At 37.6% G+C, this 13,518-nt stretch overlaps 1 protein-coding gene across 1 annotated transcript; it reads left to right on the forward strand.

Moving 5' to 3' along the window:
• The first annotated feature begins 1,899 nt into the window (after positions 1 to 1,899).
• On the forward strand, positions 1,900 to 3,162 carry LOC113350178 (glycine-rich RNA-binding, abscisic acid-inducible protein-like). The gene is made up of 2 exons (XM_026594271.1): positions 1,900 to 2,133; positions 2,430 to 3,162. The coding sequence occupies exons 1-2, from the start codon at positions 2,020 to 2,022 to the stop codon at positions 2,850 to 2,852; spliced, it is 537 nt and encodes a 178-aa protein (XP_026450056.1). The 5' UTR covers positions 1,900 to 2,019; the 3' UTR covers positions 2,853 to 3,162.
• Positions 3,163 to 13,518: the final 10,356 nt, after the last annotated feature.

Here is a 13,518-nt window from a genome sequence, read left to right on the forward strand (position 1 = left end):
CACCTATATCACGTGATGGTAGGACCCAAACCATCAAACTCCTTGGATGGGTTCAAGACTTTCAATGCTTTCAGCGTCAAAAATGTCGTTATTATGACTCCATACGTTCGACACGGCATTATCTATTTGCCTTATTTAACTCTAAATTAACCATAGTTAAGAAAACAATTTTGATAAAGAAAATATGCACATTAATTTTTTAAGATGTGTTTGGCTCCGGTATTTCCATTACTACACAGTACATACAATAAAATATCAGCAAGGCTAAGTTCTATGGACTAAATATATAACCCATAGACTGGCCATCCACGTTAGCTAAGGCAATTTTTTAAGTTTTATGGGCTAGATATCTAGCAGCTAGATTGGTCATCCACGTCATCTGGGACCATTATAAAACGTTGTTTGGTTCAGCGCTGAGTGCTGTTTGGTTCAACGTTTTAAATCTCAACTGTTAAAACATAAAATTTATCTCCCAACGCTGAACCGTTCAGCGTTAAAAACAATTTTTGAGCGCTAAACAATTCAGCGTTTCAATCTCGCTGATAGTTGAACTGCGAGCACTTGTTAGGAGATAGAACTATCAAATGCTAGTGTTAACTATTTTTCCACACTTTTTTCATGATTTGCAACATTTTTTGGCCAATCTAACATTTCAATCTAGCCTATAGGGGTTATCCTAACCGGTTCGACATCTATCCGGTGCATAACCCATAATAAGATATTAAGGCTGGGTTTGGTAATGCTTTTATTTTTCCAAAAGCACTTTCAAAACCTATATATGTCAATAATTTTTGAAATTGGTGTTTGGTAAAAAAAAATCAAAGTGCTTTTTATCTAGAGCACTTCCCAAATTCCTCAATTTTCAAAAACTGGGGAGGAGGAGCTTTTAAAAGCTACAAAAGCATAAGCTTTGGTCGCACCTAAATTTAATGCTTAATTTATCTTTTTGTCCTTATTTTATTTTATAAATGACAAAAGTTACCATTAAACTTATATACAATCAATTTTTTATTTCTTATATTTTAGTCTTTGTATATTATTATTTTTTTATATTCAAACTATTTCATTACCCATTTCATTTCATTTTATCAATAATAAAAATAAAAACAAATATTAAATAATTATTTAATTAATTTTAATTTGTTTTTTTGTTTGAAAATTATATATATATATATATATATATAAAAAAGTGGTTAAGTAAAATATTTTTTTAACAATCATAATAATAGTAAAAATTAGTAAATTTAATGTTATATATATTTATATTGAATAGTAAGAAAAACTAATTGTTTTAAACCCAATAAAATCGAATATACCTAGCAAAAAAAAACCCAATAGAATCGAATAAAACTATTTTCAAATATATGTCTGTTTTTATCATTCGCTACAACAACAATGTTTGAATTTGATATTTTACCAAACACATTTTGACTGTTTTTTTAATAGCTTTAATTTTAGTTAATATTTTACCAAACGTCAAACTGTTTTTTTCTCACAGCACAACACAGTAACGCACAGCAGAAAAGTACTTTTACAAAAACCACATCAATACAAAAATAAACATTCTACACTAAACAGAGGTTGAAAAGTAAACAGGCAAGCTTGGATTGGTGGACACTGGACGACCTCATAGGCTCATGTTTTAGAGGTGTAATTTTAAATATACAGGATTAAAAAAAAAAAAAGCTGAGCCGAGAGACCAAATTATGCCTTAATTTTCCAAACCGGGCTGAGCCGTGCTGATATTAGATACACGCGTAAACGAACCTTCTACAGGATGTATAGGAATACAGTTGTCCGGAAAACCAAACAATTATTATTCTTCTAGATTCTCTGCGTACGAGAAACTGACCATAGTTAGAACTCTTAGATTAGGGATTTCACAGTATAAAAAGTAGAGATAGGTGGTACATTGTTCTTGTGCTATATCAGAGGCGGGTTTGGTTCTTTATCCCCCTCTTTTCTAAAAAATAAATAAACTAGTTTTTCTAGGGTTTCGTATTTTCAGTGTCGAATCAAATGGCTTCTGGAGATGTTGAATACAGATGTTTCGTTGGTGGTTTAGCTTGGGCTACTGATGACCAAGGTCTCGAGAAAGCTTTCAGTACTTATGGAGATATCCTCGAATCAAAGGTAGCGCTGTCGATTGCGATGGATCGGATCAAATCGAATCAGATTGATTTGTGACAGCTTCTTCTTTCTTGTGATACTACTATGTGTTTCTTCTTCTTTACGATGGATTTCTGTTAACTGTGTTTCTCTGTTACTTTAATTGAATCACCGGAAACGGTATGTCTGATTTCGGCTTTCTCTTTACAGAGACGTTAATCGAAAACAAATAATCTTTTTTTTTTTGTTTTTCTTGTTTTTTAATTTGATCTGGATTGTGACTTTCATTAACTTTATTTCTTTTTATTTGGCTTTGATAGATCATTAATGATCGTGAGACTGGAAGATCAAGAGGGTTTGGATTCGTCACCTTCGCCAACGAGCAAGCTATGAAGGATGCTATCGAAGGGATGAATGGACAGGAACTTGATGGAAGGACTATCACTGTCAACGAAGCTCAATCCAGAAGCGGAGGAGGCGGAGGTGGTGGATACGGTGGTGGTCGCGGAGGCGGTTATGGAGGTCGTCGTGAAGGCGGCGGCGGTGGTTACGGTGGTCGCCGTGAAGGCGGTGGCGGTGGATATGGTGGTCGCCGGGAAGGAGGTGGCGGTGGTGGGTATGGTGGTCGCCGTGAAGGCGGTGGCGGATATGGTGGTCGCCGTGAAGGAGGTGGCGGTGGTGGATATGGTGGTGGTGGTTACTCCAGAGGTGGTGGTGATTCTGATGGAAACTGGAGAAATTAGAGTTTGATGTTGATGGTGGGGTCTTAAGTCATATGTTCTTGTTCCTATAGTTTGGTGCTGGCATCTATTTCTCACGAATTAGATCTTTTGTTTTTGATATCTGGTTCTGTTTAGGTCTTTAGGGTTTGTTTTTAATAGTTGATGGAACCCCTCCATACTAGTATGATGAATGAAAACTATTTATCGTTCTTGTTCTTGGTTTGTTTGTCATATTATTCCTTTGTCCTGGTGAATGTGTTTCATGGTCATTCGATTTCCTCACAAGTCTTGTATATTTAAAGTCGAAGGAATAATTCTTAACTTACCACGACATCATCTATCTTTTGGATTTCTTGGGTTGTTTTGGGAGATTTAAATTTTACTTTGCATGATTCAGAGACTCATATCATTCATTTCATCCTTATCACACCTCCAAACGCTCCGAGTAATTTTTCACGAAGATATAACCTGGTAATATAGTAGTTCAGTGATCTCTTATCATCCACTCGTATTTCAGTCTTATAAGTTTGCACCGATGCAAACAGCCAACTCACCTTGAGTATGTAATGGAAAATTTACTTAGATTTTCTCTACCAAACAATGTAGCCCATACTATAAAGAGGTTCCTGCCATGTTTATGCTTCACAGAGTTGGGGAAGTATTATCGAATCAACAGTAAACCAAAGCCAAAGCTAAACGTATAAGCCAACAAACTCACTTTTTATTAGCTCAAGGGGAAGATACAAAATTGTCCAACCAATGGACTTACAAGCTTATTCTCTGAGCCTAACGCATTAATCACTCTCTACTGCAAATGCGGTTCCTCAACACCCGAACTATTGAACAACTCGTCTACAAGGGGTTCTCTGGCTATTTATACTGCCAAGAACCAGGGACAATCCGTATGCAACTCTGTTGCACGCCTCATGAACAACCATATGTCCATGAGCAGTTCCCTAACCGCCACAACTTATTTTTTTAACTGCTAACTTTTGTGCTGACACTCTGAAAAAACGCCACACTTGTCTTGGACGGTTAGGAGGTGCCAAACTCGGTTATAAAACTCCTTTGCAACTGTCTTTAACTTGCTCTCCCACTTTGGCATGCGTGTGATGCACACACACTCGCATCTGGCACTTGAACTCAAGTCTCGCAACATGGTAATGTGCAATTTCGGCCATGCCAATGTTTGGCATGCTCGTGCAACTCAGCTTGCACTTCTGCCAAGCCTTCAACAATGATTACGCTTCACTCACTCTTGGCCTCTGCCAAGTATTTGGAAATGGTAATGCAACATGCCACTTGCACGTCTGCCAAGTATTTGGCAAGGGATGTGCAACATCCATCCCAGTTGCATACTTAGTTAATTTGGATGCCATCATCAGAATACCATGCCACTTGAGTCTTGAATTGCTTAGTTCAGCTTCATGCTTCATATGCATCACTTGCATCTCATTTGGCGAGCAATAATCATCAATGGCGCGTTTGGCCTCGCCATTGATGCACATGCATAGTCCAAGCCTTGGCCAAAGTCATTCCATGACTTTGCATCTCATCCTTCATTCCGTCCTTGAGCTGGGCTAACTCTGAATAAGGATATGCAACACCATCTCATAGTTGTTGCATGTGCAAAGTAACCTTTCTTGTCTCAGCCATGTTGGCGCTACATCGCCGGATTGTGTAGCTCCATCTGCCAGGTTACAAACTCAATAATGCGCCACTGTGGCGCTTAACTGTTGGGCCATGTCATAGACCTCCCCCACCCAATATGTTCAACGTCCTCGTTGAACGCAACATCAGTTCAGCCTCTACTGAACTTTCCTTGGCCTTGTACGCCTCTGAGCCACTCTCAGAAATCAGCAACTTTGTTTGGTCTTCAACCTTGCCAAAAATTTTCTGCCTAGTACTTTATGTCGCCGCTTAGTTTGGTTGCCTTTCCATTAATCCTATGAATTCCAGCATCATTGTCGCATCGTCGACTATGCTTCAATCTCTACTTCATTCACATCTCAACACCCAAATGCTACTTGCAATCTGTTGATATGCCTCTTGCATCAGCACACAAATTTTTCCTTCAAGCCATTCCGTGCCTAAGTGTACACGCCAAATAGCTAACATATCACCCTGATATGCATAACTTAGCTTACTTGCCTCAATTCCGACTGACATTGCACCTTTGCAATTCAACAGGTCTTACTATAAGTTAAGTATTCTTCAATCACCTTGCAACACCCTAGTGCAAAATCGACTGAAATGCATGACATTAGCCATGACTTAGGATACCCGTGACATCACACCGTCTCTTTAGACCAGGTTCCTCTTCACGCGCCTTTGAAACTAACAAGGCCTCACTTGTTCTTTCAAACTGCTACGCTTTGATGTAGCGGAAAAACAACATTATGCCCTTCCTAACTATGAGTTACTCTTAACTCATATGCTTGATGGACTTACATCTTCATTCTTGTTGTGTTACTCCATGCTATCGTTGCCAAATACAGTCGCAGTTCTACGTAAATCTCTCAAAAACAAACTTGCCTATGCCATCAACTTCAATTCTTTCTTGGTTTTGCTTTCAGCGTTTCTTGTTGCATACTTTGACAAAGTATACTTGTAGCGCTTCCCCAATGAACTAGCTTTACATTAAGCAAAAATAGACAAGGTTTTTGCTTAAACACCTTCTTCATTCATTACACTAAGCTTACACAAGAAACATAGGGACCCTTCCCATTTACACCACTGTCCAACACCCGGCCTTACTAAAAGAAAATACATTACCAAAGCAAATACACCAACAAAAGTGTGCTATCTTCAAATACCATAAGATCAGCAACACCCAACTTAACTTGAAAACAAAAACAACAAACAGATAATATGCCAAAGTCTCCATACTTCAGCAACCTTGCAGGTTCAGGCACTTGTAACCAGCAATGCAATGCCCATGTTTCATACATGCGCCAATCACGGTGAATAAGGGATGCTAAGATCCATAGGATACCCTCCATGTGAATCTCAGCTAAGCTTTTTTCGAACGAGTGGACAGGAGCAAACTCACTTGCCTTTCCTTTATCACACTTCATGTCAAGCGGACTAACTTTCCTTACACCTTTTACGAAACAAGGTGCACTTGGACTTTGTATGAAAAGCCCGCCAAGGTGAGGCATCACTGTTGCCTCTGCTTCTTTGAAAAAGTTGTTACCAAGGATCATCTCAAAGTTATTGAGATGCATCACCATTACACTGATTTGGCCATGCCATTCTCCAACTTCAACATTTTCCACAGCCATACCCTTGATTGGCTTAGCTATATCATTCACTGTCTTCATGCAGTGACCAGCTTGATATACTTCCAAACCCAAGTACTCAGCCATCGACAAACTCATCACAGTGTGCGACACACATGTATCTGCCATGCCCCAGAGACGATGATTGTGTATGCCAACTTTCACATAAACCAAGCCAGCGCCACTCAGCCCATGTTGTACTGATGTCGTTTGTGCTGCTATATCGCATAGTTGAATAGGATGAACATGCTCCACTTGATCAGCTTCTTCTTTTTCACCATTGCACTCAGTGACGATTGCGGACAATTTTTCTTTCTTTGGACAATCACGCGCAAGGTGAGGAACCTTTCATAAGAAACAACCACCAGCTTTTTTCTTCGCAGCCAAACTATCATCCCTTTGATAGCTTTTTTCCTTGGCCTCATAACTTTTCTTATCCTTGTCCTTACATTTCTGATTTTTCTTGTCCTTGCCCTTTCTATTAGCATCAGTTGAGGTACTGACTGACCTAAAATCAGCAAGGTTGTCCACGATTGCAATGGCTGAAGGTAGGTCTTTGGCACCCTGCCTTCTCATTTCATCCTGAGCCCACGACTCCAAACCAGATGTAAAATTGAATAACTTGTCTTCCTAAGACATGTTGCGAATTTCTAGTATCAGAGACGAGAACTCTTTCACGTATTCCCGTGGTGTACCGGTATGCCTCAGCTTATGCAAGCTCTCTCTGGCTAGCCAAACAACATTGCTTGGTAAGAATTGACTCTTCAATTCTTCTTTCATGGCATCCCATGTCACGATGCATGGACGACCAGCAGTAAGGTCATCATCAGTTCTAGTTCTCCACCATAATTTCGCATCGCCCTCCAGGTACATGCTAACGAGAGTAACCTTTTGTTCTTCGGGGTTCTGGCGGCCTTGAAGTATTGATCCATATCCCACATGAAATTCTTTAATGCCTTCGCATTTCTTGCACCAGAAAACGCCTTAGGTTCTAGGACTTTAATCTTCGTATAGTCACTGCCACTACCACTCGCAGTAGCTTGATCCGAACCAATTACACCACCATTCGCCTCAAGACACTTAACTCATCAGTTAGTTCTTTCAAGGCTCCTGTGAACATGGTCTTAATAGCGTTTATTTGTCCTTCCAAATCAGTGTGCTTCTTAGTTGCTTCTTGGTTTGACTCCAACATATCAACAACGTAATCATCAAGAGCCTGAATGCGAGCCAACTCCGTTGCATTATAATTGGCATTATTAGGATGGCGCACCTCTTCGCCAATCTTGTCTTCCAAGTCCGCTACCCTATCAGTTAAGGCATCAAGCGTACTCTTCTTACCAGCCATTATCTCTTGTAATTTCAGCAACTAAACTTGAGTAAAACATAGAAAATCTTCCAACACAAAGTTAAATCAGAGCAATCTATGCTCTGATACCCGTATTGTCACACCTCCAAACGCTCCAAGCAATTTTTCGCGAAGGTATAACCCGACAATACAGTGGTTCAGTGATCTCTTATCACCTACTCGTATTTCATCCTTATAAGTTTGCACCAATGCAAACAGCCAACTCACCTTGAGTATTCAACGGAAGACTTACTTAGATTTGCTCTACCAAACAATGAAGCCCATACTACAAAGAGGTTCCTGTCATGTTTATGCTTCACAGAGTTGGGGGAATATTATCGAATCAACAGTAAACCAAAGCCAAACGTATAAGCCAACAAACTCACATTTATTATCTCAAGGGGAAGATACAAAATCGTCCAACCAATGAACTTACAAGCTTATTCTCTAAGCCTAACGCATCAATCACTCTCTACTGCAAATGTGGTTCCTCAACGCTCGAACTATTGAACAACTCGTCTACAAGGGGTTCTCTGGCTATTTATACTACCAAGAACCAGGGCCAATCTGTATGCAACTCCGTTGCACGCACCATGAACAACCATATGTCCATGGGAAGTTCCCTAACCGCCACAACTTACTTTTTAACTGCTAACTTTTGTGCCGGCACTCTGAAAACGCGCCGCACTTGTCTTGGACGGATATGACGTGCCAAAATCGATTACAAAACTCCTTTGCAACCGTCTCTAACTTGCTCTTCCACTTTGGAATGCTTGTGATGCACACACACTCGTATCTGGCACTTGAACTCAAGCCTCGTAACATCGCAACATGCAATTTCATCCATGCCAATGTTTGGCATGCTCGTGCAACTCAACTTGCACTTCTGCCAAGACTTCAACAATGATTACGCTTCACTCACTCTTGGCCTCTGCCAAGTATTTGGCAATGGTAATGCAACATACCGCTTGCACGTCTGCCAAGTATTTGGCAAGGGATGTGCAACATCCATCCCAGCTGCATACTTAGTTAATTTGGATACCATCATCCAAATACCATGCCACTTGAGTCTTGACTTTCTTAGTTCAGCTTCATTCTTCATATGCATCACTTGCATCTCATTTGGAGAGAAATAATCATCAATGACGCATTTGGCCTCGCCATTGATGCACATGCATAGTCCAAGCCTTGGCCAAAACTTAGGACCATGCCAAAGTCATTCCATGACTTTGCATATCATCCTTCATTCCTTCCTTGAGCTGGGCTAACTCCGAATAAGGATATGCAACACTATCTCATAGTTGTTGTATGTGCCAAGTAACCTTTCTTGTCTCAGCCATGTTGGCGCTACATCCTCGGATTATGCATCTCCATCTACCAGGTTACAAACTCAGTAATGCGCTACTTTGGTGCTTAATTGTTGGGCCATGTCATACTAGGCATGTTAGAGGTTATATCCTGGTCAAATCATACGTCTGGTGAAGATCATATTTCTGTTAGGCTTAATAGAGCATTAGTAAATAACCCCTGGATTAACAATTATACTCAATTTTAAATCTTAATAGTCAATCTAATCTTGAGTATCTTGAGCATCTAGTACCCATTGCTTTCATAGTCTGGTTCTCTTGCATACGGTTCCTCATCAAGGCAATAATTCTCCGATTAAGCTCTACACATATAGATATTGGTTTAAGTTAAATTCTTATCAATTCTCTGGTAACCTTTACTAAAAAGTTTCTTTTGGAAATATTGATTCTAATCTGCATGATATTCAGACTTAACTTGAACATTGCCACCTTCTGCATCCTGATGTTATTATATTAAGTTCTTCAACAATGGATCTCCATTCAAAAAAATATTATATGCAGCAAGTTGAGTATCATTTTCTTGAGGCAGATAAATTTCCACTCGAAAATTTTTTTTTACCTCTCAATTTCATTAATATTGGAAGATTGTATACATCAAGTTCAGATATATCACTGAAAAACATAATAAAATACATATTTTTTGTATCACAATAATAAGCAAATTGTAATACAAAGTATTAAATACATGAATTTCAAAAAGGAAATTGATGATACTTGAGGGATGGCCTTTGAATTAGAATTCTGCCATTTTGATTTGAAGAATTTATCTTCTTCTTCACTGTCTTCTTCATTAAGATGTTGTCCCAAAAGGAAGTAATAAGCACAAAATATCATTATCACAATCAAAACCGGTAGCCATTGATCTTCATGAAACTTTAGATATACGTCAAGCCGGAAGAAATTGTCCTTGATGTATTTGAAACAATTTTTGTAACAATTGCTAGAAACGCTTATAAGGCTATAAAAAACCTCTGATGGATTTAAAAGAACCATTAGAGAGATAATGAAATTGAAACTGGGAAAACCCATACAGTAGCGATGTTTTTATCTAATTAAAATAATAATAATATATTTACGTATTGTATCCAAATCTATTTGGAAAATCTGAATAATTCAGATAATATCCAACAAATTTGGATTACAATATTAGAGAATCAAAGATTTAGGAAGATTTATTTCACAGAGTTTTTTGGAAAAAACGGTTATGGAGAGAGGGGAGAAGTGATTTTCGAAGGCTAATTTCAACAAATCAAGATCTCACATTCATGCTATATAAAATCCTTTAGGTATATGGTTTGATACTAAACATAAAATTGAATATATTTTATTATCTCATTTCACTAGTATCTCTTATAGTTCTAACCCTTCTGTTAGTAATGATATTCTTCGACACTTTAACCCTTGTATTTCTGAAGCAGGAAGCAACAAGTTCCCCATGTTCAAGAAATTAAGGATGTGGTCTTCCAAATAAAACCTTGGGCTTCTCTCATCAACGACAGTTTCCAGACTGGATTCTACCAACACTGTTGGAATACAATTGGTTCAGAGGTAATCTCTATTGTGCATCATTTATTTACCAACAAACATATGCTTAAGGCTATAAATCATACCTATCAAGTTTTAGTTCCAAAACACCCTCATCCTCGGACACCTGCAGATTACCGTCCCATTATCCTTTGTAATGTTAGTTATAAAATAATCTCAAAGACTATAGCTAACAGATTGGAACCATTTTTACCAAAAAATATTTCTCCTACCCAAACAACATATGTTTCTGGTAAAACATTCAAGATAATGTCATTATTGCACATGAGATCTTACATAGCCTGAAAAATAAAAGAAATAAACAAGCTTTAGTTGGTATGAAATTGGATATGTCGAAGGCATTCGACAGAGTAGAATGGTCCTTTCTGCTTTCCATTCTACGCAGACTAGGTTTTCATTCAGACTGGATTGAACTGATTGAAAAATGCATTTCAACTGTTAACATTTCTCTACTTGTTAATGGGTCTCCTCCAGCTTCTTTTCCTCCTTCTCGTGGTATTCGTCATGGAGACCCTTTGTCTCCATATTTTTATTTTTGTTTGTTATGGAAGCGTTTCCAAGATTACTTCAACATCTAGTAGATAGCAAACATCTTAAAGGAATAAAAATTGCCAAGCATAGTCCATCTATCAATAATCTTTTTCGCAGATGATTGACAAGTAATCAATATGCAGAAATCTATGCTTTTCTTTGGTAGGCATACTTATTCAACTCAAAAAGCTAATATTTCTGGTATTTTAGGTCCGAAACATATATGTATTGGTGAAAAGTACTTGGGTATACCTCTCTTGCTGCACGGATCTAGACAAAAAAATTCTGAAGAAATTTCGGACACTATGAAAAACAAGCTGCAGGGATGGGAAAGTAAACTTGTTAACCAAGAAGATAAAATTACCCAACTGAATTCTTTTTTAAGCACCATGGGTATGTACCAGATGCAAGTTTTTAAGCTTCCACACTCTAGTATACAACAAATGAACAAATTCAGCGACAATATTGGTGGCACATTTATACCAATTGAAGATCTTAGCGTCCGATTATCAGGAACAATTTATGTTTTCCGAAAAGGATTGGTGGATTAAGACTTAAGCAACTGAATAATTACAATTTAGTTTTTTTTTTTACTAAATTTGCTTGGAAGTTGCTTCATAATCAAGATGTTCCATGTGCAAAAGTTCTTAAAGGAAAATATTTTCCTTATCATGACTTAGGATTTCATCCTCCTCCAGATAATGCAAATTATAGTTGAATATGGCAAACTATATCTCATGGTCTTCGGAAATTAATCGGCATGCTAAATGGCAGGTAGGGAATGATACTCAGATTATCATATGGACTGCTAACTAGATTCAAATACGACATAATGTAACATATTGCTTTTTCGACAACTTTTTACTGCAAGTCCGGTGAATTTAATTATAACTATACAAATTCAGTTAGATCAACCTGATAGACTCATTTGGCCGCTTACTTCCACTGTTATTTCACCAGTTCTTCAGCTTATAATTTTTTTGTAAACAACAAGTAAACATCTCCGCCTCTCTGAATTTATCTTCTCAATTTTTTCTTAAATTATGGAAACTTAAGACGCCATACAAGGTTCGGATATTCATGTGGAAGACTCTTCAGAATGTTATTCTTGTTAAGACAAAACTCTTTTTAGATAAGCTAATTATGAAAACCAACATTGTGTTCTTTGCAATACTGCTCAACTTGAATATGTTGATCACCTATTTCTTCACTGTCCTTTTGCTCAAGCCATTTGGAATACTTTTTTTTCCCGCAAAATGATACTTTTATAATTATTATTATTAGTATGAAGGATGCCACAAAGGGCTTTTATTAGAAAATTAAATCATGTCAATAATTACAAATAGCGTGTTGGTAGACGAGCAATATTTTCAGCAATCCTAATCCTATTCATGTCATATTTTGCATCATTCATCATATATGGAAACTTAAATGCAGAGTTATCTTTGATAACATATTACCCAATCCTAATACTGGCATACATCATGTTGGTTCTTATATTGCTTATCATCATATTGGTACTTCAACTATTAATGTTATGAACGCAATTAGAACTAAATCCACTTTTAATCTGACTTGGAAACCTCCTCTCCCAGGTTATTTAAAAATCAATATTGGTGCTCTTTCGGTAGTAAATCTCTGTTGGCTAGGATTGGAATTATAATAAGAAATAATGCAGGATTCTATGTGGTGGGAAAAGGATGCCTAAAAAGATCGCATGATGTACATCAGGCTGAAGCATGGGATCTAATAGAAGTTATGAATCTAGCCAAGGGACATGGTTGGTCTGAAGTCATTCTTAAAACTGATAGTCTGAATATTAGCTCGTGTCCAGCAACACTGTCCTTTACGTCTTTGGAAGAGTGTTCATTTACTTAGAAAATGTATAAATTTATGTAGCATTGGTACTGCTTGGTCTTGTGTTTTTATTTACAGAAGCTGTAATAAAGCAGTTGATGCTTTAGCTAAAGCTGCTCGCAAGTTAACATATGTGGGGAATGGTAGTCCAATCCACCTAGCTTGTTGATTCATCATTTTTCTCATGGTGTTTTTTTTTTATAGGAAAAGCTTAGGCCTAGCACTAGTGGAAAATGGAGTTTTAACAACCTATATCCAGTACTCTCATTGACGGTCGATGGACCTTAAGACTGGTCAAGACCGTCTATGATTTAAAAAAAACACGGAGCACACCATCGATCCCCTGTGTTGGTCGTAGTATAAACCTTTTTTGTTACTCCCTCCGTTACTTTTTAATAGGCCAGTTTCTTTTTTTGAGAAAATTAAGGAAATTAAGAGAACTAATTATTGAAAGTGGTTCTCTATATACTTGTCAATAAAAGAAGTGAAGTGAAACGGTCCCCATGACACTTGTCAGCCAAAGAAATAAGTGAAATGGTCCACATAACACTTGTCATCAAAAGAAGTTAAAAGAAAAATGGTCCCAGAAAATTAAAGTAACATTTGACTTTCCCAATTAGGAAACTGGCCTATTTTTTTGAAATATTTATTTATAGAAACTGGCCTATTAAAAAGTAACGGAGGGAGTATTATTTTATTCGATTCTACTATATGGATGGACTTAGTACTTCCCATGGTTCAATTTTCTAGGCAGTCGTCTC

This window comes from Papaver somniferum, chromosome 2 (assembly GCF_003573695.1).
Source record: "Papaver somniferum cultivar HN1 chromosome 2, ASM357369v1, whole genome shotgun sequence".
Taxonomy (NCBI): domain Eukaryota; kingdom Viridiplantae; phylum Streptophyta; class Magnoliopsida; order Ranunculales; family Papaveraceae; genus Papaver; species Papaver somniferum.